Source organism: Dasypus novemcinctus, chromosome 6 (genome assembly GCF_030445035.2).
Source record: "Dasypus novemcinctus isolate mDasNov1 chromosome 6, mDasNov1.1.hap2, whole genome shotgun sequence".
Classification (NCBI taxonomy): domain Eukaryota; kingdom Metazoa; phylum Chordata; class Mammalia; order Cingulata; family Dasypodidae; genus Dasypus; species Dasypus novemcinctus.
The window spans coordinates 104,466,543-104,492,187 of record NC_080678.1 but is presented as its reverse complement, the minus strand read 5'-3'; the positions used below and the strand labels follow the sequence as shown (position 1 = coordinate 104,492,187).

General features: G+C 52.4%; 1 protein-coding gene across 1 annotated transcript in view; it reads left to right on the top strand.

Moving 5' to 3' along the window:
- LOC131278775 (disks large homolog 5-like) overlaps positions 1-25,645 on the top strand; it is a 91,080-nt gene that overhangs the window by 19,747 nt on the left and 45,688 nt on the right. The window contains 4 exon segments of the mRNA XM_058299237.2: positions 12,979-13,138; positions 15,465-15,512; positions 15,514-15,606; positions 16,168-16,351. Coding sequence (XP_058155220.1) covers positions 12,979-13,138; positions 15,465-15,512; positions 15,514-15,606; positions 16,168-16,351 — 485 coding nt within the window.

Below are 25,645 nucleotides of genomic sequence, written 5' to 3'. Positions count from 1 at the left end.
GAGAATCGCTGGATGGCTTTCTCCTTCCATGTCGGGGGCTTATACCGACCCGCTATGATTAAGAGGAGCCTTAGATTTCTCGGGAGCACGCGCTTGCACGTCTGAAGTAACCCTACCACAGCTCTACGCCCTCCTCTCTTCTCACCCCTATCTTTTCGCTCTGCATTGCTGCTCCTGAACCTTGGTGACCTCATATGATCCACGGCGGTCTGGGAGAATCGCTGGATGGCTTTCTCCTTCCATGTTGGGGGCTTATACCGACCCGCTATGATTAAGAGGCGCCAATAAAACTCTCAGGAGCGCGTGCCTGAGCACCTCCACCCCTGCCTTCACCTCTGCCTCCTCCCCTCCACGCTTGCTCCCCTTTGCCTTGCTCCACTGCTCGTCGTCCCGCCCTCCCCTCGTCGGGGCCTTCTCTTGGCCTGCGACCACCGTCGGAGCCCCACCGGCTCCGACCCCTCGTCTCACCGCGCACCTCGGCTCCCATTGCCACACTCTCAAGGTAAGGGCCCCTTTTCTTATCGGCTCCAAAAGGCCATTAGCAATGGGTAACATCCTATCTGCTAAGCAAGCCCCACAAGTTCGGGCCCTCGCTGGTCTCCTAGACACTCACCGGTGTAAGATCTCTCTGAAACAGCCCCAAGTCTTCTGTAACCATGGCCCCCCATGCCGCCATCGCTCTCAAGCAGCTCCAGCCCCGCTAAACGGCCCGCAACCCACTTTCCCCGGCCTGCGGCCTGCTTTCTAACATCTAATAACGTTTCTGCTTTTGCCTCCCCATACTTCTGCGGAGCTTCCTCCTGTCTCGACCTCACTCCTCTTCTCAGCCATCCAAAGCATCCTTTCTCGTCCCCCGCCCCCCTCCTTTTTTCGCTTGAACCCCTACTGCATTGCAGATTGGGCCGCCCCATGTCGGCCCGCCCCATTAACATCGGCCTCTCTCGCGCCCGTGAAGACTTTGGCCTTCTTGTTGTCCTCGCCTACGTCTCCACCACTCCCGACGCTGCCGCCACCACTGTCGCTGGTGCCCTGACGCGACTTGTCCTCACCGCTGCGATCCTCCAGACCATCACACAGTCTGCCTCTACCGCTCTTCGCCGCCAAGAAGAGATCAACTCCCTGTAACGCACTGTCATCCTGGACTTTTAACAACAGATGGATCTTATAGCCGCCGAGATCAACAAGAATTGGACATTGGCCACCCTTGCTTGCAACGGCAAGATACCACCCCCTAAATTGTACATTTATATCCCCGTCATACTCACCTCCCTCTTCAGCCCCGCTTCTCTCATTGCTTACTGCCTCTTGGGCCTCAGCTACTTGTTGCTGCTGCCATCCTGGTCCTTATTTGAAAAGAAGGGGGAAATGTGGTCACCCCTCGGGCTGAAGTGTGGTTTGCTGGCCTGGCGGGGGAGCAGCCGCGGCAGGCCAAGCCACTGCCCCCATAATAGGGTGGCTGGTCGGACTCACCGCCACCCCTGAAGGGAGCTCGGCATGGGCGCAGAGTGCCCTCGGGTTTCCCCTTCTCGGCAGCCATGCTTCCGCGGCTGCCCCTCCTCCCGGATGGCGCCACACGATGCCTGTAGGGCGGCACCCTTCTTCTTCTTTCTCCCTGCCCTTCCAGTCTGCCCTTTTCCCCTCCCCCGACAGCAGTAACAGCCAGGCGTGGGTGGAAAAATCCAGCCCGCCCTTTTCCCCTCCCCCGACAGCAGCAACAGCCAGGCCTGGGCAGAAAAATCCAGTCTGCCCTCCACCCCAGCAACAGCAGCCACCAATCCCTAAACCCTGCCCCTTCCCCCAGCAACAGCGACAACCAATCCCTAACCACCACCCCTCCCCCGTCCAGTACCGCCCACTGACCTTTCGCTGGCGACCAATCAGAACAGGGCGTGGCTTCGACCAATCAGCCTTCCCCAGCCCCTATAAAACTGTTGCCTCTCCCTCAATAAAGTTGGACTTGCGTGTTTACCTTGTCTCCACGGTGGTTCTTCTGCCGTGCGCCCTCCAGTCCTGAGAGCCCCCGACAAGGGCCTGGCCTCCCTTGTCCTCAGTTCGTCGCCTGCTTCTCCGGGCGACCCCTTCGTCGCCTGCTTCTCCGGGCGACCCCTTTGTTGCCGGCTTCGCCGGGCGACCCCTTCGTCGCCGGCTTCGCCGGGCGACCCCGTCAGCCGAACCGTGCAACCCCTTGTGAGACCGATCCCTCGTCTGCTGCCGGACCGACCCCTCGTCCCAGGTGGGACCGACCCCTCGTCCCAAGCGGGACCGACCCCTCATCCAGAACCGGACCAACCCCTCGTCTGCAGCCAGACCCCACCTCTACCGACCGAGCAAGCCGCCGCACCCTTCAGGATGTTGACCCTCTCAGGGAGCCTGTTTCCCTCAGCAACCAGTATCCGTGAGACTGTTTGCCTTTTGAGACTCCACTGTAAGCAGTAGCAGCCCCCTGGACAGCGTGTGACCTTGGGGCCAGGGACAGCCATCCATGCTGAACTGGATGTGTCTTTCTGATCCTGGGTTTCAGAGACCCCTAAGGTGAGGTCGGCCGTGCTCTCGCATCACTACCGACACATGGGCAGGAAGGCGGTGTCTCTTTTCTTGTCTTTCACACCACCTCTGCAATAGGGTTCCTGGGTGACATCCTCTAGCACCCCCAGCGTGGGTTCTGTGGCTCCAGTCTGCTGGGTGCCGCCTCAGTGGTGAGTGCTGGAGTTGTGGAGCCAGAAGGGCTTGCAGAGGTCATGGTCCAATTATTTCTTTCCTCCTTATATCGACAGAGGCGGAAGTTGACATCCAGGGCAGGGAAGCCTCATGCCTGAGATTCCAGAATTAGCCACAGGCAGAGCTTTCATAGGTGAATCTGACCCCTATTTACTGAAGACCTCCCATGAGCCAGAGTAGGCTCTGGAGTTTGGTGGAGAATGGGAAGGACTGGTCCCTCATTGCACACATAGATCTTGGGGTGCATGGGGGAGATGGTTAATTAGTGATTACAGTAAGTGGGGCCATTGTGGTGAGGGGAAGAGAGGACCAACAGGGTGCTCTCATCCTGTTGAGCAGCCAGGGGCCTGTTCTCGGCCGTGGCATGCTCATTTTTGTTGTTCTGCCTGCTTTGGATGTCTTTAGACTCATCGAGTGAATGTGGGGTGGTTGGCATTTTGAACATGGGACTGCCCCTTGAGGAAGGGCATGGGGGTGGGGCATCAGGGTCAACAGAGGGTAAGGTGGGGGCTTCTAGAAAATTGAACTGGGTAAACCCTCTTGCCTCACCTCTGCTCGGCTCCCTGTGGTTTTTTTTTTTTTGTAACCTAATCAATTCTATTGATATATATTAATAAAGCATAGAGTTTATCCAAAGTGTACCATCTGCAGTATTTAGTATAATCACATAGTTGTGCACTCATCACTTCAATCATCATTAGAGCATTTTCATTTTTTCAATAATAATAATAATAAACAAAAAAACCTGTGAATTTATGGTGCCTCATTTCTCCCTTGGGAACGAGTAACAATGATCTGACAAATTCATTCCCCTCGACATTTAAGGTTTAAAGTATTACCTTTCCTAGGAGCCTTTGAAATTTAAAAAAGGCTTCCAGACAGAGGAATTGCTTAACCCGTAGCAATTATTACTAATGGGGGAATTTGAGGCATGAGTGGGAAGATGTTTTCTGTGTGGCTGGCCCTTTGCATGCCCTGGGAGAGGCCTCGTGTGGGCAGTCCGCTGGCCGGTGTTATCCCGTGTGATGCTGGCTCCGCGCCTGGGGTGGAGGGGTCAGCGATGCCACCGGCCACAGGCAGGCAGGGTGCAACCCTCTGATGGACCCTCTGGAGCAGGGGCAGCTTCCCCGCCTGTGCCCAGGCCTTTAACGCAGAAAGCACTCGTCACCCCTTCCAGCCGGAACAAACGCTCCTAGGTTCCCAGGGAGCCACGTTTTGGTTTCCTCGCTCTTCTCTTTCCCGTTGCCCTTGTCCTCTGGGTGTGCAGCAACGTCTCTCCACAGGCTGCCTTAAAGGTGCTCTCGGCTGTATTGGCCAGGAGGCCCATGGCTGCAACAGGGACACACGCACGTCCTAAACGAGAGAGGTGCAGCCCCAAGGTGGGCCCGCTGCGGCACGTGGCCCTCTTGGCTCTGCCCTCTCCTTCGTGGGAGCGTCACGCTGATGGCAGGGTGTCTGCGGCAGCAGCTCCAGCATCCTGTTCAGAGCTGAAAGACGTGGCTATTCAAATTTAAATTGATTAAAATGAAGTCACATCTCCCAGCCACATTTCCAGTGTTCAGTAGCCGCCTGTGGCTAGTGGCGACTGTCTTAGCACGGACATAGACTCTCTTCCCCAGCACAGACGGTCCCTAGGAAGAAGATGGCTGTGTCCTCTGGGGTCTCCTTCCCCAGAAGGCCCATTGCACAGATGTGCCTCTCTTCCCACTGTGCCTGAGCCGGTGGCTCACAGAGTGTGGCCCCTGGACCATGCAGGCGCTCATGAGAAAACCAGCCATTCAGCTTCACCCCACACCTGCTGGGTCGGAAACTCAGGGTGGGGCCTGGCCGGGGCTGCTCTCGGAGCCCTCCACGTGATGCCGAGGCTCGCTCTGGCCTCACCCAGCCCTGGCAAGGTCCCGGATGCTGGCGGTGGGCTTGGGGCAGAATGGGTGATGGGCTCCAGCACCTCCTGGGAAATTCCTCCTGGCTCAGCCCACCTCGGTGAGAGGAGACAGCTCTTCCCTTGCCAGCCTTTGGGAGCCTGCCACCACCCTTGGCAGGAGGGCACGGAGCATTTAGATGGAGCCTGGTTGTTTCCATGTGCTTGGTCTCTGTGAAAATAAAGGCAGGAGCAAGTTTCTAAAATAAGACCACCTCTACTTTCCCACTTTCATCTCTCTAAAAAGAACATTTGGGAAAAGTCTGGCAGATTATACTCGGCATAGGAGAGTATTGGTAGGGGGAGCCTGGGGTGTAGCGTTTCCCCCCATAACTCACACCTGGTAAGTCCACCTGCTTGGCGTTAGGTCGTCAGGTACTCTCTCCTGTTTCGCTTCTCCACGTGGACTCCACTACCGACTCCTCACACCTTTGCTAACAGCCTGGGAGGTTGCAGTGTCTCCCTGCTGAGGTCTTTTCAGACATTCTTCCGCTCAGCACGTGGCTTCCCCCATGCCATCTGGCCCATTATTGTAGCCTGGCTCCAACCCTGCCGTGTGGGTAGCTGGTGCAGTCTGCCCAGGGAATGCACGCTCGTTTCAGGCAATTGGTATTTCTTTCTCCCTATTCATCCTGACCTAATTTTCTGAGTTGCCTTTCATTTCTCTTCTTCGATGACCGGGGAGGTTTTAAGAAGAGACATTCTTGGGCAGCATTTGTAAAGCACGCCTTAAATTCCATGCAAATGGAGGTAATGGGAGAGATGTTTTATTAAACAGAGATCTCCTGGCTGGTTGGCAAGAGAAGGAGCGGAGGATTGCCCTTGTGTCCCTGTGGAGATTCCTTGAAAGTGTGGCTTCTGGTTGGTAGGGGAAGGTAGCGATAAATCATCAGGGGACAGGGGCTGCTCTCTGGCTCTCTGTGCCCTCTTGCCCTTCCTTCCCCCTTCTGGAAAGCCTGCTTTCTCTTCATTCCTTAGCATGGTCCCTACTCTTCACATCCAGCCAGGGAGGCAGAGAGATAAGTGGCCATTCTGCCCTGTGTAAAACAGAAGGAAATAGCCCAGGGGGTGGAGTCGTTTGTTCTGAATCAGAGACCTTTGTGGAGGAGCTGGCACTTGAATTGGGCCTTTCAGGGATGGTGCTCTAGACGAGGGAGTGATGGGGAAGCAATAGGCCACTGCTGCAGAAGCAGACCCTGAAGCAAGGATTCTAGAACAAGTACTGTGTCTGGAAGGACCACTGAGAGCTAGGCACAGCTGCAGCTGCTGTGTTGGAATTGTCACCTCCTTCGCCTTGGCTCCTGTCTTTCTGAGTCCCAGGAGGAAGCTGAGCTAGAGTTGTGTACTGGCAAAGGAGGAAGCCCCCTTCCATTTCTGTAGTTGGGGGGTTGGAGGATAGCCCTGCATTTCGTCCCTGGGGTTTCCTTCAGGTGTGGCTACTGGACAGCTGGTAAAACAAGGGAAAGCAAAGCCCACGCTGGCCGTTAAATGCACCCTGGCTACAGACACGGTTCCAAAATTTAGCGGGCATCAGAAGCCAGACTCCCTGGAGGGCTTGCCAACCCCCCCGCCCCGTCCCCGCCACCAGGCTCTGCCCCAGGGTTTCGGGTTCAGTAGGTCTGAGGGAGGTCCTGGAAGTTCTCTGAGCGGAGCTGACCTCGCTGCAGGAATCGGGCCTAGGCCTCGGGTGGCGCTGGCTCTCCCGGCTGCAGGTGAGGGTGGGTTGGCTCGGCTCCGTGGTGCCTCTGATGACCAGTTGTGGGGCTGTTTTGCTTCTCCCTGATAGCCAGTGCCTGGCGGAGGTCCAGAAGCTTCCCCTGCACCAGCCTGAGCGCCTGTGACAGTGTTCTCCCCGGTTCCTAGCACCACAGGCCCACAGGGTTCTGAAGCAAAGTTGGGACCTGCCCAGCTGTCAATAAGACCAAGGAGGCTGGAGAGTGGTGACCAGGGGACCAAGGACAGAGAGCCCGAGCCTGGGCCTTGGCATCAGTGGGGAGCTGCATCACAGAGTGGCCAGAGGAGAGGTCCAGTGATGGGCGCAGGGCCTCTGCTCCTCTGCCCCTGGTCCACAGTCCAGGGGCTGTGCCGGCTCCCAGCACCCCTTTTCAGGCCTCTGCAGTCCAAGCCCCTACCTTCTGAATCCTGTCGTGGACATTCCAAGGAAAAGTAAAATCTGCCTTCTTGAGTGAATTCCTGACTTAGGAAGAGGAAGGGTTTAAATGAGGGACAGGTGACAGTTTTACATTTGAATCCAAAAGAAGATCTGCACCAGGATCGTACAGAGGAGCTGTGGGAAAGGCATTGGAGGTTTTTGTTGACGGTTGACTTGGTGTTCGTTTTTATTTCACTGTGCTTTTTTTTTTAACGGTTACTGTAACTGCATTCACTGGCAGAGGGAGGGTGACAAGCCTCAGCTCTTCACCAGTCACCCCACTCCTGGGATGATGGCTTCAGTCCAGGGCACCACGCTGTCTTACTTTTAATTAAAAAAAAAAAAACCAGGTTTATTGAGGTATCATTGAATACAGTAAAATTTACCCTTTTAAAAAATAAATTTCAGTGAGTTTTGACAGATGCACAGTCGTGTAACCACCGACATAATTAAGATACAGAACTCTCCTATCAACTGAAAACTTCCCTCCTGCAGCTTTGTAGTCAGCGCTTCCCTCCACCCAGTTCCTTTAGTTTCCCATCCCTATAGTTGTTGCCTTTCCAGAATGTCATAATGGTATTACATAGTACACAGCTGTTGGAGTCTGGCTTCTTGCACTTACCATAATGCATTCGAGTTTCACCCATACTGCTGTGCATACTAGTAATTCATTCCTTTTTTATTGCTGAGTAGAAGTCCATTGTATGGATATAGCACAGTTGTTTGTCCATACACTGCTGCTATCACCAAAGGCAGACTGGTTTTGTTTGTTTGTTTGTTTGTTTTTGAGGTATTGGGGTCGGGGATTGAACCCCAGACCTCCTATGTGGGAAGCCGGCACTCAACTACTGAGCCACGTTGGCTCCTCTGAGTTGGTTTTCGTTTTGTCATTTGTTTGCTTTGCTTGTTGTTTGTTTGTGCGTGTCCCCCCCCCATTGTTGTTTGTGTTCGCTGTCTGTTCTCTGTGTCCATCCTCTGTGTGTTCTTCCATGTCTGCTTTTCTTCTCCTCTTTCTCTTTTGGAGGTACCAGGATCCAATCCTGGGACCTCCCATGTGGTTGAGAGGCATTCAGTTGCTTGCGCCACCTAATCTTCCTGGTCTGCTGTGTCTCGGTCTTTCCTCTGAGTCTCCCTTTTTTTGTTGTTATATCATCTTGCAGTGCCAGCTCTCCACAGTGTGGGCCGTCAGCTCTCCGTGTCCATGGTGTGGGCCAGCTTGTCTTCACCAGGAGGCCCTGGGAATCGAATCCAGGACCTCCCATATGGTAGACAAGAGCCCAGTCGCTTGAGCCACATGTTTCCCTTGTTTTTTGTTCCCCCTCCCCACCAGGAGGCACTGGGAACTGAACCCTAGACCTCCCATGTGGGAGGTGGGTGCTCAACTGCTCAAGCCACATTTGCTCCCCCTAGGCTGGGTTTTTGTTGTTGTTATTGTTGTTTTTAAAGATTTATTTATTTATTTACCCCCCTTCCCCTCTTCCTGCCCTGCTGTTTTTGCTGTCTGTGTTGTCTTCTCATTTTCTCTCCTAGGATTCACTGAGATTCAATCCTGGAGACCTCTGATGGGGAGAGAGGTTTCCTGTCAATTGTGCCACCTCAGTTCCTGGTTTCTGCTGCATTTCACCTTGACTCTCTTCTTGTCTCTCTTTTGATGCATCATCATCTTGCTGTGTGACTCACTTGCCGGGCACTGGCTCACCACGCAGGCACTCGTGTGGGTATTTGTGCGGGCACTGGCTCACCACGCAGGCACTCGTGTGGGTATTTGTGCGGGCACTGGCTCACCATGCAGGCACTTGTGTGGGCACGGCTTGCTATGCAGGCACACTTTCTCATCTTCTTTTTCACCAGGAGGCCCCAGAGATCAAACCCAGGTCCTCCCATGTGGTAGGTGGAAGCTGTATCAGTTGAGCCACATCCGCTTCCCACCCAGGCTGGTTTTTGTGAGAACATAACTTTTCATTTCTCTCACGTAAATTACCCAGAAGTAGGATTGCTGTTTGCTGTAGTAAGTGCGTGTTTAACTTTATAAGCTCTTGCTAAACTGCTTTCAAAAGTGGTTGTGTCATCTTGTTTTCTCACCAACAATGAGCTTATAAAGTTAAACACGCAATTTTACTACGTTTCCCACTTTTGCCGGCATTTCGTGTTGTCTCTTCTTTATTTTACCCATTTTGATAAGAGTGTCTGGTATAGGATCATGATCATTGTCTTCAAAAGGACAATAGGTCTGCTCTGTAGACGAGGCATTGTGATGTACCCTGTGACCCTCGGGTAGAACTAGGGTGGGTCAGTACAGAGAATCGTTTTATGGGGAGTGTTATGGATTTAACTGTGTCCCTCAAATAGACTCATTTGAGTCTTACCCAGATCTTGTGAATGTAAACTTACTTGTAAGTAAGATCTTTGAAGATGTTATTTAAGATGAGGCCAAACGGGATCAGAGCGGGTCGTAATCCACAGACAGGAAACATGTGGAGAGAAGACAGCTGTGTGATGAAGGTGGTGATTTGAGTTTTACCACAAGCCACAGAGCATCATGCAGTACGGCCACCACCAGAGCCCTGCGGAGCTCAGAGGACGCCTGGCCCTGCGGCACCTTGACCTCAGACTTGTAGCCTTTAGAAACGTGAACTTTCTGTTGTTTAAGCCATGCAGTTTGTGGGAAGTGCTTACGAAAGCCCTAGAAAACTAAGACAGGGAGAGAGAGAATGGACTTTGCTGTGATAGTAAGCCCCTCATTCTGGAGGTCGGTCTTTTTTTTTTTTTTAAACATAAATTTCTTTTTTAGTTAGAGAAGTTGTAGGTTTTACAGAAAAGTCATGCAGAAAAGAGGGTTCCTGTAGACACCTTCCCCCACCATTATTAACACTTTGCATTAGCGTTTTCCAAGGGTCTCAGTGGCCACATGGGGGATGATGCAAAGACTGTGCCGATTTCAAAATGTCTTTGAACTCTGAAATGGAAGTAAAAAGCCAAAAGCTTTTTTTTTTTTTTTTTTTTTTTTTTAATTTGAATGGGAATGGAGAGGGTTTCCCGCAACACTTGCTGTTATTTTGGAACTTCCTGGCTTGCCTCATTCTGGGATTCTTCTCGAAGTTTCCTCGTGCCCCTCGTCTGCCCTCTCTCTCCCCATTATTGTGAAAGGACAGGAGGCAGCGCCGTCGGCTGAGTCGAGAGGGCCGCTTGCTGGGTGAAGCCCCCAGGACCCCACGCCGCTGGGTGGGCAGTTGGTGGAGCCCTTGGCCCCGAGCCTGCGCGGCCTGCTGTTTTCCCGGCTGTGTAATGGTTCCTCAAGGGGTGACCGTAGCACGCCCTGGCGTGGGTGTTGGGGGTGATGCGCCCACGCTGCGTGCCTTCAGCTCACGCGGTCCCTCCGGCCATAAGCTGCAGCCGCGTTCTTCGCGGTCCGCACCCCCACCGGGGGTCCGCGCAGCCGCAGAGCACGCCGCCTCGCCCCCGCGCCCTGGGAGGGCGTCGCGGTCCCGCCTTCGCCCTGGCTTCCTTCCTGTCGCTCCTTTGTACAGCGGGGATCACACGCTCAGCTCCCCGGGCAGGCTGCGGGCAGCTGGTCCTTTTCAGTTGTGAGGCTGGAGGGTTCATGTTTCCTGGTTTTTGACCTTGCATCCCTGAGGCGCCTTCAGGGAGTCTGTGAGGTCAAAATTGTTTTCACGATGACGCTGGGACGGCGTTTGCTCTTCCCGCTGTCCTCCCACGAAGGTGGAGTGGCGCGTTCACAGGTTACAGCGCGCTGTGTGATGGTGCGGCCCTGGCAGAATCCAGCCGTCCCCTAGTAAAGAACTCAATGAAAATGGAATATGTCACGCCTTACTACGGTTTTTGTTTTGTTATGGAAAATGTATTTCATTTTTCCTAACAATATTAATACTTTTTTGTTATTTTAAAATTAATAAATTTAGAAGTTTTTTTTCTTAGTTTTAATTTCTAATCTGGTGTATATGGATAGATTGAACCCTTATGAACCAAGGTTCTTTGAGTCCTCCTTGATTTTTAGGAGCGTAAAGAGGTCCTAGGGTCAAAAAGTTTGCAAACTTTTAGATTAATCTTGGGCTCTGGGGTCAGACAGAGAGGGCTTCAAATCCCAACTCTGCCATGGCTCTGTACCCTGGTAAGGTTTTGTTTCCTTATCTATAAAATGGAGATAACAGCGGCCTCTACTTCATGGGGATTAAATGGCATAATGTGTGAAGAGCACTTCAGAAATGGCTGGGCATGAAATGTTATCGATGACTGAGGAGCATGTGCCCTGAATCCAGGGTGCCTCAGCTCACCTCCCAGTGCCCCCACTGGCTCTGTCTACCTAACCTTGTAGTGCCTCAGTTTTCTCACCTGCGAAATGGGAATGATGACAATAGCACCTACCTGTTGTGAAGATCCAATTAATGCCAGGGACATAGTAAGCACTCAGGAGAAGTCATCTCTCTGGGCTGTTCTGGGGGGCTAGCCATGACTGGACGTGGAAGCTCCCTTTTGCTGGGTGCTCGTTGAGAGTCTTTCCAGCCCATTGTCTTGGGTTTGTCGATCCTCCATTGATGATCCGCCCCCACCACTGCCCCGAATTGGCTAGAGGGTGAATAGTAAGCACCTCTAGCAGGGGCCTCAGACGTGTCCAAAGAAAGCCCTGTTTGTCCGAAAGTCAAGCAAGTTGCTGCAAACCAGAAGACTTGGCGGGGGCACTGGCCCTGGCTCACGCCCACCACAGTGATTTCATTTGCTAGAAGGGGAGGCAGCTCTGCAGCCCCCTCAGAGCTGTAACTAGCCTGTTACCTCTGCTGGGGACAGGGGTATGGAGCCAGGGTCTTTGAGGGGAGAAGCAAGGGCGGGCTTCTCAAGCTGTAGAGTAGAACCACGTTGGAGAAGGGCCGTGCTTACGAAAAATGCTGATTCTGGACCCCACTTTGAGAGAGGTCTGTGCTGGACAGCAGGAATCCTGGTGGTTAGGGTGTGTCGGGGTTAAAATAACAGACCTTTCAGGACGCACGGGATCCAGTTTTGAAAAGCACTGAGCTGGGAGCTTGAGGCCCCCATCTCGTACCCAGCTGACCCAACCCCAGCGTTGAACTCGCTCCCTCCCGGGAGCTCCTGAAGGTGGACAACCGATCAGCTGAGGATTTTTTGACCTCCAAGGGATTAGGCAGGTGAGGGGGAAGGGGACGTGTGATTCAGGACGGCACAGAGAGTTGGAAGATGCAGTGATTGCCCTTTGCCCGCTCTGCAGCTCCACCAGGGGGACAAATGTTGTCTCCCGTGGGGTGAGTCAGCCATGGATCACAGCCATAAAACGGGATGGCTGATATCAGGAGAACGTGCTTTACAGAGCTGAGAATAACCCGCTGTGCTGTCTCACTTCTCTAGGACATTTGCGTGAGGCGCTTTCTTCCTGGATGGATGGATTGCTTTCCTCCTAGAACCAGAGTTGTAGCTTGTGAGATGTGCTGGTGTTGGCTGCTGTTCCTTAGTAAGAGCATGAGGCGTGGGACTCCCTTCAGGACATTTTTGGTCCTGGGGGCAGCTTATCAGGACCTGTTGTGGGCTGGAGAGCTGGAGGCCCCAGGGCTTTCCTGCCTCACCCACTTACCTGGACTGTGGGCTGCTCTCCCTGGCTGCCTCCTCCCAGCCTGCACACCTGTGGCCAGTTGGACAGGTCCAGCAGGCAGCTGGAAGGATTGGAAAAGGGAGCTTGTGTAGGGCATGGTGTCCAGCACTGGTGGGGGAGGAAGCTGCCCCAGTCTGTGGGGGCTTTGCGGGGCCCTGGGCGCCTTTGTCTTCGGGCTGGGTCCGAGGCCTGTGCAGTTTCTCCTGCCGGGCTAAATCCGTGGGCAGGGGTGGATGACAGCTGGTGTTTCCAGACCAGGTAAGGATCCAGGGATGGGGGCAAGCCAGCATCCCCCTGGAAGGCTCAAAGCCAGGTTGGGGGTTGAGGGGTGTTGTCAGGGTCCTGAGCCAAGGCCCTGGTCCTATAAGAGTGTAGGAGCAGATGTGGGTGGGTGTGTGGGTGGTGGAGCCCGTCTGCCCGGGCTCGAGGCTCAGCGTTCGCGTCTGTGAAGGGGACCTGGAGTGCCCGCCCTGCCGGGTTGGCTGAGCAGGAGCAGGAGCTCAGAACCCTGCCCAGCACTTGGGGAGCACAGTCTAAATACGAGTTGCCCTTATCGCTGCCCTCCCCCAGGCACCACTGGGAAGGCGCCATCCCCACCGCTCCTCGCCGACCGGCAAGCCAACGAGAAGGTGGAAAACCTCTCTATTCAACTGCGCCTCATGACCCGAGAGAGGAACGAGCTGCGGAAGCGCCTGGCTTTTGCCTCCCACGGGACCACCTGTGACAAAAGGTAGTTGCGACTGGTCTCCTCTTCAGGCCCAATGCGCGAGGGTTGCCGTCCTGACGCAGGTGCCGTTGTCCCCAAGCGCTTAGCCAGCTCCCAGGGTCTGGCTGTGCTCCTGGCATCCCCGGGCCCCACCTCACATCTGGAGAGTCACCCAGAGGTGCTGCCTGCAGGCCCAGGGGATGCAGGCTTCCTCCAAATCTAAGCCGACACTCAGGAATCCAGGGGAGGGCACGGATCCAGCTGTCTGTCTGTCTGTCCTGCCATGTTTGGAGAGACCCCTTACGGGGGTGCATTTGTGTGAGAGGTGTGCTTGTGTGTACACACATGCATCCATCTGTCCTGTCATGCACGCGGAGAGGCCCCTGATGACCGTGCTTATTGTGTCCATCTGTCCGTCCTGTCTTGCACGTGGAGAGGCCCTGATGGCTGTGCTTATTGTGTCCATATGTCCATCCTGTCATATGCGTGGAGAGGCCCCGATGGCTGTGCTTACCGTGTCCATCTGTCCTCCTGTCATATGTGTGGAGAGGCCCCAATGGCTGTGCTTACCGTGTCCATCTGTCCATCCTGTCATATGCGTGGAGAGGCCCCAATGGCTGTGGATGTGTGTGTGGTGACAGGAGTGCTGGGGCACAGCCCTCAGCCCCCTCCTGTCCCTCGTGGTGCTCGCTTGGTGGCCCTGCTGTCTGTTGCATGGCCCTGGGCTCCCCACTCTGCTCTCTGGTTCTGCCTTCCCGCCCCGAGAGAGTGCGTCCCCTGTGTATCCCTCAGGGGCTGCGTGAAGCCCCTGCCCTCGTAGGCACAGTCGGCCATTGCCACCCACCCTTGGTGGGTCCGTCTGTCTGTGTGTCTGTGTGTGCTGCTGCCTCCCAGAAGACCCCAGCTGGCCTCACGTCGAGTGGCTCGCTGTGTGACTTGTGAGCACGTTTATCGTCCCGTTGCCATGCGTGGTGTTAGGAAGGGTGTATTCCACCTGGTTTCTTGTTTGGAAGAAAATCCTCATCCCCCTCTTTCTTTGGGACCAGAGGTAGATCGAGGGAAGGGCGGCCACAGAGCAGGGCAGAGGAAGTGTCCTTATGCACCTGCATGATCCAGGAGGGCTTCGTGGAGGAGGAGGGGAAGGAACACGGGTCCAGAGTGGCTGGCAGGAGTCTTGAGGACAGAGGGAGTGATTTAACTGCTTTCCTTTAGGACCATCACAGGTGTGTGCCTCCTCCCAAGGGAGGTTCCTCTGGGATGATGTCAGGGCTACAAAGCCTGGTTCTTGAAACTGTTTTTTATGAGAATATGCCCCTATGTCAGCTGTCACAAAGGCAGGATGAGTGAAGTTAAGGATGCTCTAGAGCAGGAGCAGGCAGACTATGGCCTGCAGGACGAATCAGGCCCACTGCCTGGGCTTTTTAAAGAGTTTTATTGGAAGACAGCCACACTCATTTGTTGGTGTAATGTCTCCGGCTGCTTTCATGCTGCGAAGGCAGAGCTGAGTAGCTGCAGCAGAGACTGTATGGCTCACAAAGCCTAAAATATTTAACTTCTGCACCTTTACAGGAAAAGTTAGTTGACTTTCTAGAGCAGGGGTTTTCAAACCTGAGCATGCAGCACAATCACCGAGGGTTTGTTGATGACTCATGGGCTTCTGGTCTAGTCATCCTCTTCCCACGCCCTCCCCCAGAGCCACTGATCCTTAGGTCCAGGGCTGGGCCTGATACTTCACATCTCTAAGGAGTCCCCAGGAGGTCCGGATGCTGACGCCCTGGGAAGCACACTTTTAGCACCTCTGCACCTGGCCATAGTTCTCAACTTTGGCTGCATGTTGGAATCACCTGGGGAGCTTTAAAAAGCTCTTGACCCCTGGGTCCAGCCTCAGATATGCCGATGCCATCGGCCTGGGCATTGGTATTTTAATGAGTATCCGAGATTGAAACACACTGGTTAAAAGGAGGAAACTTCACCCCATCGTGGGAATGCAAGGGTCCCCTCCCAGGTTTCCAGATGGACCCACTGTGCATACTGGCTGGTTGCATGGTCTGCTGCAAGCTCCTAGGGGATGAGGCGCCACCTTCTCAGACACATGCAGGGAGCTCAGACAACCGAGGCTCCCTCCATCCTAGGGATTCTGATTTTGTTGATCTGGGGGAGGCTGAGACCTCTGGGTCTCTCAAGCCCCCAGGGGATGCTGGTACATAGGAGACCAGTATTTGGGGACCACTGGACTGGGGTAATCCAGGAGAGCTTCATGTAGGAGTCCACATGCCTCCCGGCTGAGAGACCTTCATTGTCAGTGCAAATCTCAGGGACTCTGTTCATTGGGCTGTTTGGTCTGGGCCAGGCCCTACCACAGGCTGAATCCCGACTACGAGAGGCTGAAGATCCAGTGTGCGGGCCATGTCGGACCTGCAGAGCCTCCAGAACCAGCACACCAACGCCTTGAAGAGGTGCGAGGAGGTGGCCAAGGAGACCGACTTCTACCAGTGAGTGGGCCTGCCCGGCCGGGGCTCCCGCCGGTCTCTGGATGTGGAGCTGGGGTTCTGGTCCTGGTCCTCTTCTCCCACTTAGCAAGCATCCTGCCTTCAGTGAGTGGACGTGTGCCCTTGGACCTGCCTTAGACAGTGGGCCAGGCAGACCCCGTCCAGTCGCTGCCTGGGCTTTGCCGCAGCATGTGGCTGCAGGACGGGCAGATGGGCACGTGGCACGGACTTCTTTGGCTCCTGGCGCCCCTTTGAGGGTATTTGCCTTCCCCCTCCTGATGTTTTCCCGGACCTCAGAACTGGGAGGTGCTGGGTCCGTACCAGCTAAGGGCTTATCTCCTTTCCTTGGTCTTTGTACATTTGCCATTTCTGATGTCGGGTTTTCAACAAGTGGTTTGGGTCTTCCTGGAACGTGGCCGGTACTGGGCTTGGGTCTGCCTCCAAGCGCTGCTGGCCTGGCCGTGCCGGCTCCCATTGGGTGTTTTGGGAGTGTTGGGACCTGGAGGGGCAAGGCCTCGGGATGGGGTAGGAGGCCGGCTGGGGCTCACTGCGTGGGCTTTTCAGCATACTCCACAGCCGGCTCCTGAGTGACCAGATGCAGCTGAAGGACGACATGGACATGCTGAGGAGGGAGAACGGGCAGCTGCTGCGTGAGTGGAACCTGCTGCAGCAGTCGTGGGAGGACATGAAGCGGCTCCACGAAGAGGACCAGAAGGAGAACGGCGACCCCCGGGCCCAGCAGCAGCAGGTAGCACCGGGCCGGGTGGTGGGGGGCAGAGCAGGGCTGGCTCCCTCCCTCCCTCTCCCCAGTGCCCCCGGGGTGTGTGCCTCCTGTGAGGTCCTGGGATATCCGTGAGCAAACAGCCCACGCTCTCCTGGAGGCTGCCATCCAGCGGGGGGAGAGGAGGAGTATGAATCTCATAACACACACCGGGTGTTGCAGGGGCTGCTGAGCAGGAGGTGTATGGTGTGATGTGGCCTAACATGGGCTTGACTTAATCTGGGGGGTCGGGTTTCTGTATCTTATTTCCTTTGTATGGATCAGGTGAGATTATGGATGGAAAGGAGCTTGGAAATTTTAATACTGCACGGATATGAGGTGGAGCGGTTGTTGTCGTTATTGTGGCTGGGAGTGTGGCCTCTGCTCTGGGGCTCTCTCCAGTCCCAGCCAGTTCCCTCCCTCAGTTCAGCTCTTGATTCACTCCGATGGGCCGGCATGAGCGGCAGGCCCGTCAGAACATGGGCTTGCCATGAGTGGCATTGGGCGGGGTCTTCCTCTCCTAGCGCACAGTCTGCAGCTGCCCAGCTATCTGGACAGGGCCCATGACGTGCTGTGGGTCTGTAGATGCTGTGGATGTTTGGGGTCGGAAGGCGTTCCCCAGGCGAGGCAGAGGCTCTGAGCACCGCAACCCAGGATGCGGTGCAGCAGAGCGCCCCGTCCCCACCAGAGGGCATTTGTGGACCCTCGAGAGTTAAAGCAGGGCTGTTGGGTTTTGCTTATAAACTAATGGGTAACAGTCAGAACTCGTCCAATAATTTAGTATGACATTGTATTCTTTGCTTTCTTTTCATGTGAACATATTTTACATTTAAATTTTGAAGCTATTATAGACTTACAGAGTATTTGCAGGTATGGTTCAAAGAACCTTTTTTGCCCCTGCCTCATTCAAGAGTAGGATCCCCTCCACAGGTTCTACCGCGTGTTGCCTGCAGACAGGGGTATTCTCCCGTGTGACAGCAACACAACCACGAGCCCCAGGAAGTTAGCACGATACATCAGTACCACCAATCATCAGACCCTGTGCACGTTTTGCCAGTTGTCTCAGTCCTGTCTTTTTTGGGAAAAGGGTCAAGTTCAGATTGTCTGTAGCATAAAATGTACGTCTTCTGTCTCTTTAGTCTCCTTCAATTGGGAACGGTGCCTCAGGCTTCCCTTGACCTTTGTCACCTTGACTTTTGAAGCTTACAGGCCAATTATTATTTTTTAAACTTTTAATTTTGAAATACTTTCAAATATACAAGAGAGTTACAGAAATAAAATAAAGGCCATATAGAGAATTTCAAAATAACCCTATGCCCCAATATCCAGGTGCACTAATTTTAACATTTTATCATTCTCCTTCTATCTATGCAGCAACTTACCCGTCCGTCTGTCTATCTTATACTCATCTATCAGTCCATTTTCTAACATTTGTTTATTGTTTATATACATCATGCTGCTTGAACACTTAATAGTGCCATGCACATTTCCTAAGAACAAGAATATTCATTTATGTAATCACCTTAAGTGCAGTTTTCAAGTTCAAGAAATTTAACATTGATATAAAGCTTACAGTCTATATTCTAATTTTTTCATATGTCCCCAAAATTTGCTTTTGAGCCTTTTCTCCTATTGTATAAGATCACGTATTGCATTTAATTGTCTTTGTCTCTTCAGTTGCTCTTTTTGTGTGTGTGTGTGTGAATATATGCACACACACACATATAGCAAATGTTTCCATCTCAACCACTCAGTGGGATTACTCGCATTTTCCCTGTTGTGGTGCCCTTACCACCTGCCATTCCTGTCTTCCCAAACAGAAACCCTGTGCCTGTTATGTGTTAATTCCCCATTCCCCTTGTCCCCTCCTTCCCCACCCCTGACTACCCATATTGTAATGTCCATCTCTGTGAGACTGCGGTTCACTGATTTTATTTTGTAGTTACCATGGAGCTTAAGTGTAAACATCCTATAAATAGTTTTAAGTCTATAACTTTCTTTTTTTGTTGTAGATTTATTTTTTTATTTATTTCTCTCCCCACCCTGCCCCCAGTTGTCTGCTCTCTGTGTCGGCTTCTATCCTTATCAGCAGCACTGGGAATCTGTGTCTCTTTGTTGCATCATCTTGTTGTTTCAGCTCTCCGTGTGTGCAGCGCCATTCTTGGACAGGCTGCACTTTCTTTCATGCTGGGCAGCTCTCCTTATGGAGTGCACTACTTGCACGTGGGGCTCCCCTACTCGGGGGACACCCCTGCATGGCACGGCACTCCTTGCGCACATCAGCACTGCGCATGGGCCAGCTCCACACGGGTCAAGGAGGCCCAGGGTTTGAACCACGGACCTCCCATGTGGTAGGCGGATGCCCTATCCATTGGGCCAAGTCCACTATCCTAAACTTTCTTGTTTGTGTAGAGACCAACTTAACTTCAATGGTATGTACCAACTATTTCAGGTAGTTCTTGTAAATTACAGGTTTATATACTTTGTTTATAAAAAATCACTGATTTCTCATGACATTTTATGCATCTGACTTTTAGATTCTGTAGGAAGTGAGAAGTGGAGTTACAAACCAAAAACACAAGGGTGCTAGTATTTATATATACTCCAGCTATTACCCTAACTGGAGATGCTTTTCATGTGGCTTCGATTTATTGTCTAGTGTCCTTTCCTTTCTACCTTCAAAACTCTTTTAGTCTCTCTTGTAGGGCTGGTCTAGTGGTAGACAAACTCCCTCAGCTTTTGTTTATTTGGAAATGTTTTAATTTGGTTGATAATTGTTTGCATTCAGCACTTTAAATATGTTACCTCACTGCCTTCTTGCCTCCATGGTTTTCCATGAGAAATAGGCACTTAATCTTACTGACGCTTCTTTATGAGACACATTTTTTCAGGGCTTTTAGAATTCTCTCTTAATCTTTGGTATTGCACTGTTTGATTAAAAGGTACTGTACTGTGTGTCTATTTGGGTTTATCCTATTTTGGGTTCCTTGAGCATCTTGGATATCTTTTGTTATATTGCTGTTATGTTATTCATGTCTTTTGTTAAATTTGGGAAGTTTTCAGCTATCATTTCTTTGAATTTTCTCTTTGCCCCTTTCTTTCCTTCTTCTCCTGGGACTCCCACAGTGCTTGATGGTGTCTCACAGGTTCCCTCTGGCTCTGTTCACTTTTCTTCATTCTTTTGTCTTTCCTCAGACTGGATGATTTCAACTGTCTTATCTTCAAGTTTACCTGATTCTTCCTAGCCCCTATCTGTTGTTGAACCGAACCTAAAGGAATTTAAATTTTTCTGTTACTCTTGTCTTCAGCTCTGTTTCATTCCTTTTCATAATTTTTTTTTTTAAAGATATGGAGGCTGGGGATTGATCCCAGGACCCTGTATATGGGAAGTGGGTGTCCACCCACTGAGCCATATTGGCTTCCCTGGGTTGACTTTTCCGTTTGTTTTGCTTGTTTTTTTTTTTAGGAGACACCTGAACCAAACCTGGGTGTGAGGTGGGTGCTTAACCGCTGGAGCCACATCCACTCCCTTCATATTTTCCATCTCTTGCTATTCTGCATTCATCTGTCATTTCCCTGATTTCCTTTAGTTTGTTGTCCATGTTTTCCTTTAGCTCTTTCAACATATTTAGAGTTTTTTTTTTTTTTTTTGAGTCTTTGTTATGTCCCAGGTCTGGCCCCTCCTCCTGGGTAATTTCAAATGCTTTAATCATCTCCTTTGCCTGGCCCATCACTTCCTTTTCTTTGTATGTTTTGTAATCTTTCATTAAAAGCTGGATGTTTCAATATTTTAAATGATTTTTTTAAATGTGTTATCGCTGGAATTTAGAGTCTGAGGTGTTTGTTCCTTAAGCTAGTAAACAGCTAGCCTAAGAGCTAAAAAAGGAGAAAGAATGCACTGTTCCCAGTCTTTGCAAATTGACCTGTGCTCTCCTTCAGAGCCCTTTCTGCAGGTTAGGTCTTCCCTGGGCTTGCTCTGTGGCCCCAGGAATTCCCGTTTACACACATAGGAATGTCCCTCTTTCCTAGGAGGCAGTTTCCTCACAGCACGGCCCTCTGTGTCCTCCAGCCAGCAATCCCTTGCCCCAGGCAGCATGGCTTGACAGCCTGCCACCCCCCGGCTGCCTTCTGCCTTTTGCAGGAGAGCTGGGCAAGCTGCCCTCCATGGCAGGGCACGCTCTGGGGCAGCGAGTCCCTCAGGCCACCGCCAGGCAGGCTGGGCCGGACGTGCATGCTGCCAGGATATGCACGAGGGTTCTTTTGCTCCCTCTGCATCCAGGGTCAGGGACCCACCCTGGGAGCGCTGCTGACCCCATGCCCAGCCATGAGGGGTGGGTGAGGGGCCGGCCAGGGTGCCATGAGAGCCAACACTTTGTAGGTAGCTTTTTTTCTTGATTCGGTTCTCGTCCTGGTACTGTTGTCTAACCGTTTTCTTGAGCTTTGTTTGAGAAAGATGTTTCTGCCAGTTCTTGTAGGTTATTCAGAGTTTGTGTCGGGGTGGAGCCCTGGCATGCCTCACCCCATCCTCTTGACCCAGGCGTGAGGCCAGTTATTTTGTAGGGTGGCTCTCAATGTAGAGTTCTCTGATCCTCATGGTTAGAATCGGTTAGTGTATTTTTGGTAGGAGTGTCACAGAAGGGATCCTGCCTTCTTCTCTTGTATCCTGCCGGTGGGAAATGCTGCCCTCTGATCCGCTCCTCATACTGGTCACTAGAATCACTTGACTGCGGCGATGTCTCCAAGCTTCTCCACTGTAAAGTTCCTCTTCGTGATTCAGAAGTGTTTTTAGGGCTGTCCATTGAAACTGCAGATATCCCATTTGTCATCAGATTTTCAATTACCTGTCCTCCATCCCTCCATCTGTGTATCCATTTACCTATCCATCTCTGGTTTCCTGTTTTAGTCACTAGGCTATAATCTGTTGAGGCCAGTGGGAACCCCCCCCTTTGGCCTTGCACTTATGTCTTTTTTTTTTTTTTTTGACATTTTCTATCATTATTTGAGCACTTCCTTGCTCTCTGGTACAAGATGCTCCAGGCTTGTTTTATACATCTCCTGCCCTAGCCCTGGAAATTAGCCATTTCTCCAAGGAGCCTTCATTCCTTTTAGTGGAGAACGGTAGTTAGGGGCAAGATCTGAATGCCAGCTATGCTCATAGGTATTGGGGTGTCACTGCTCCTAGGCCTTCTCAGTGGATAGAAGTAGGGAATATCTGTATATGCATACATGTGTATGCACACACATTTGCATCTCGATTGATTATCACCATGAGTTTACACTGACACCACGGGGTTGGCCTGGTTTCTCCCATTTCCCCCCCCCCCTTTTTTTTTTTACCCCGGTCCTCACATGATGAGAAACCTGGTGCCTGTTATTCTTTGAGCTATTAACTTTGATCAGTGTCCACCTCTGTAACCTGTCTCCAGCCCCTCTGTCCCCTCCCCCATGCCAGGCCCATCTTGCCCTTCTTGGGCCCTCCTGCTCCGGGCCTCACCTCCACGGGGACCCCTCCCCATCCCACTAAGGCCCTGAGCCCCCTCAGGGCGCCTCCCCTCCAGGGTGCCTGCCTTGCTCTGCCACACCTAATGGCTTTCAGGTCCAATTCTTCAGAAAGCGGGGCTCGGGGCTTTTTTCTTTTTTTATGCTATGGTTATTTTTTCCAATTGCAAAATTAATAAACATTTTGTACTGAATAATGAAAGAATCAGGTGATATAGGAATGTCAAAAATTAAAAGCAGAATTCTTCCCATATTCTCACTACACAGAAATAACTGCCATTTGTGTCCTTAGCCTACTACCAGTGGAAGGTTTGAGACTTTTATCTGCACACACACACAACCCCTTCTGTCTCCATTTATTTTACAGAAATGGCATCATACGATACAATTTCTGGCCAGAATTTTTTTTTCTTTGCTTAATAGGTCATGTACTTCTTTCTATTTTGGTACAAGGCTACCTCATTGTTTTTAACTTCTATATAGAGTATTGCATTCCATGGAAGTACTTAAATGATTCAGCCAGTCTCCTATTGACTACACCTAGGGCTATTTTCAGTATTTTCCCATTATACGCTATATTCTATTTAAAAATTTGCTTCCGTGGTTTATTTTGTTTGGCTGATAACTCCTGAGGTCCTGTGTGGCATATGGGACAGGCTGGCTGATGGGCCCTGGGAGGGCCTTGCTGTGAGATGCCCCTGCATCCCTCCCATGAGCTCCCTGCTGGGGGATATGGCCGGCCAGGGTCAGGCCTGAGTCTGGGGTGGGGGCTGGTACTTAGCTGTAGGCCTTGGCTGGTTCTTGGCAAGAGGAAAGGCTCCCAGGAAGTGGAGTTTGGTGCAGGCCAGGACAGCAGCCAGAGGCCCCGGGCCCCATGGGGAGCGCCATGGACCACGTGGTCCCCATGCCACCTCCATGGCTGACCCGACACATGACCCCAGAGTGGCTTCCGCAGCACCCTCGCCTTCCTTTCCCCTGTCCTGGTAAAAGTCCCAGGAGGGAGGGGCGATGCTCCTGGAGCATTGCTGCAAGGATGAGAGGAGGCAGGTGCCGCTGACAGGAAGTGCCGCCTTGAGGCCAGCGCCCGTGCGCCTGCCCTGCCTGTGCACCGAGCTTCCCGGAGCAGCCATGTAGGACTGTGGGCCTCACCTGTCGGAAGCTCTGGCCGATCCGGGCCGGCCTGCCCCCGTGCTCCCGGTGTGAGCGGGAGCTGCCTGGCAGTCGGTCACGGAGCCCCAGCCGAGGCCTCGTGCCTCTCTCTACTGTGAGGGGCGACTCCTGGTCTGAGGGGTGGGCGGCCCTCCCTGACTTCACCCTTTGCTTCTCCTTTTTTCCTGGCCATTGCCTGCTCTGACCTTGGCTCAGGTCATCTTTTTTTTTTTTTTTTTCTCTCAATTTTTATTCTAGTTCCGTGTATACAACCTAAAAAATCCTCTTTTAGCCACCTTCAAATATATATTTCAGGGCTGTTAATTATGTTCACAGCATTGTGCTACCAGCACCACTGTCTATTACCAAAACTTTACCATCAATCCAAACAGAACTTCAGGGCAATCTAAGCATTCACTCCTCATTTTCTTACCGTACCCCGTCCCCTCATAACTTACATCTAGAGTCTGTCTCTGTGAGTTTGCTTACCTTAATTATCAGATAACCTTTTGCCTTTTCTTTGGGGGATTCATCATTTCGAGAGAGTTTGCAGCTCTACCTTTCTAGCCTTGCTGGGAAGTGGCAGAGTGGGCTTTTGGCTGAGTTCATCTCATGGTTGCTGAGGAGATTAAAGGAGGCCTGCATGCAGAGCACAGCACCAGGGGCCTGGCATGTCTGAAGCGCTCGGTGATGTTTGCTGTTATTATCCTGGGCCTTTCAGATCTGGATGTGGAGAAATTGGAACCCTTATACATTGCTAGTGGGACCATTAGATGGCAGTTTGGCATGTCCTCAAAAAGTTAGCATGGGGTGGCGGACTTGGCCCAGTGGTTAGGGCGTCCGTCTGCCACATGGGAGGTCCGCGGTTCAAACCCCAGGCCTCCTTGACCCGTGTGGAGCTGGGCAATGTGCAGTGCTGATGTGCGCAAGGAGTGCCCTGCCACGCAGGGGTGTCCCCCATGTAGGGGAGCCCCACGTGCAAGGAGTGCACCCCGTAAGGAGAGCCACCCAGCGTGAAAGAAAGTGCAGCCTGCCCAGGAATAGAGCCACACACGGAGAGCTGACACAACAAGATGAAGCAACAAAAAGAAACACAGATTCCCGTCAATAACAGAAGCGGACAAAGAACACGCAGCAAATAGACAATAGACAATAACAGAAGCGGACAAAGAACATGCAGCAAATAGACAAAGAGAACAGACAACCAGGGTGGGGGGGAAGGGGAGAGAAATAAATAAATAAAATAAATCTTTAAAAAAAGAAAGTTAGCATGGGTGTTACCTGGTGACGCAGCGACCCACTCCTAGGTATAAAACCAAGGTAACCGAGAACTTGTCCACACAAAACTGTGAACAAACGTTCATGGCAGCATCGGTCACTGTAGCCGCAGGGTGGAAACAACACAAACTTCCACTGACGGATGGATGGATGAGGAGAATGTGGTCTACCCGTACAACAGCGTACTATTCAGCCAGAAACAGAATGACGTTCTGGTGCACGCTGCAATGTGCATGAGCCTGGAAACCATTATTTTGAATGAAAGCCACCAGACACAGACGGTCACGTATTGCAGGATTCCTTTCCATGAAATGTCCAGAAGAGGTAAATCCGTCGAGACTCAACACAGATGAGCGGTTTCCAGGAGCTGAGGGGAGGAGGACCACAGAGCCCCTGCTTCATGGGTACAGGATTTATTTTTGCGGTGATGGAAATATTCTGGAATTGTGTGGCAGTGGTGATTGCACAACCTCATAAAGATACTAAACACCAACTGAAGTTTTACATTAAAAGGGTGAATTAGATCTCAGAAAGACTCCATCACACACACAAAAAAATCTGCCCTCATGAAGCATAAAACTTCTTTGCCTCCAAATCTGACTCTTTCTTCCGGAGGTACATGGCTTTGACAGGCAGCCAGACTGAGAGTTGCATCTCCATTCTCTTTGCCTCCTTCCCTGTCCTGTCCCCCTCCTCCCAAATAAAGTGGGGGTGTTTTCTGTCGGCCCCTTTGCCCATCCCCTGGTTTCTTTTTCCTGAAGGCTTGTCCCGCGGGGCAGGACTAAATGCCCGTGCTCCAGGCTCCGCAGGTCCTTCATGGCACTGGCTGTCACCGGGCAAGTGCCGCCACCTTGGCAGCTGGGGGAGGAGTGGCCTGGCCACTGCGGGGACTGTGTCCAGCTGCCGGGGCTGCCCGTGCCCCCTCCGCCAGGGCAGCAGGCCCCAGGTTTGTGCCCTGCGGGGCCTGGGGGGCAAAGGTCGGTCTCCAGGGACAAGGCGGTTTTGTGGCTCGCTTCCTCCCACGCCTTGTCAACGTGAAGAGGCCCTTGCTGGGTAAAAGGTGCTGTTTGACTTGTGTGTTTGCTTGAGGGATTTGTGGGGCCCTTCTGCCCTCGGTATGGTTTATCTCACAGGAAGTGAGGCTGCCCTGGTGGGTGGGGCTTCGTGGGCCTGGGTCCGGGCCCGTTCCCTCTTGGGCAGATGGGCGCTTCGCCCTCTGAGTGCGCGGAGGGGATGGGGAGTGCCGCGGCCCAGATGTGGACAGGGGACTGCGGCATTTTGGGTTCTTCTTGGCTGTCTTGGGGATGCCCCAGTGACCAGGGCAGGGGCTGCCGAGCCTTGGCTGGGGAAGCAGGT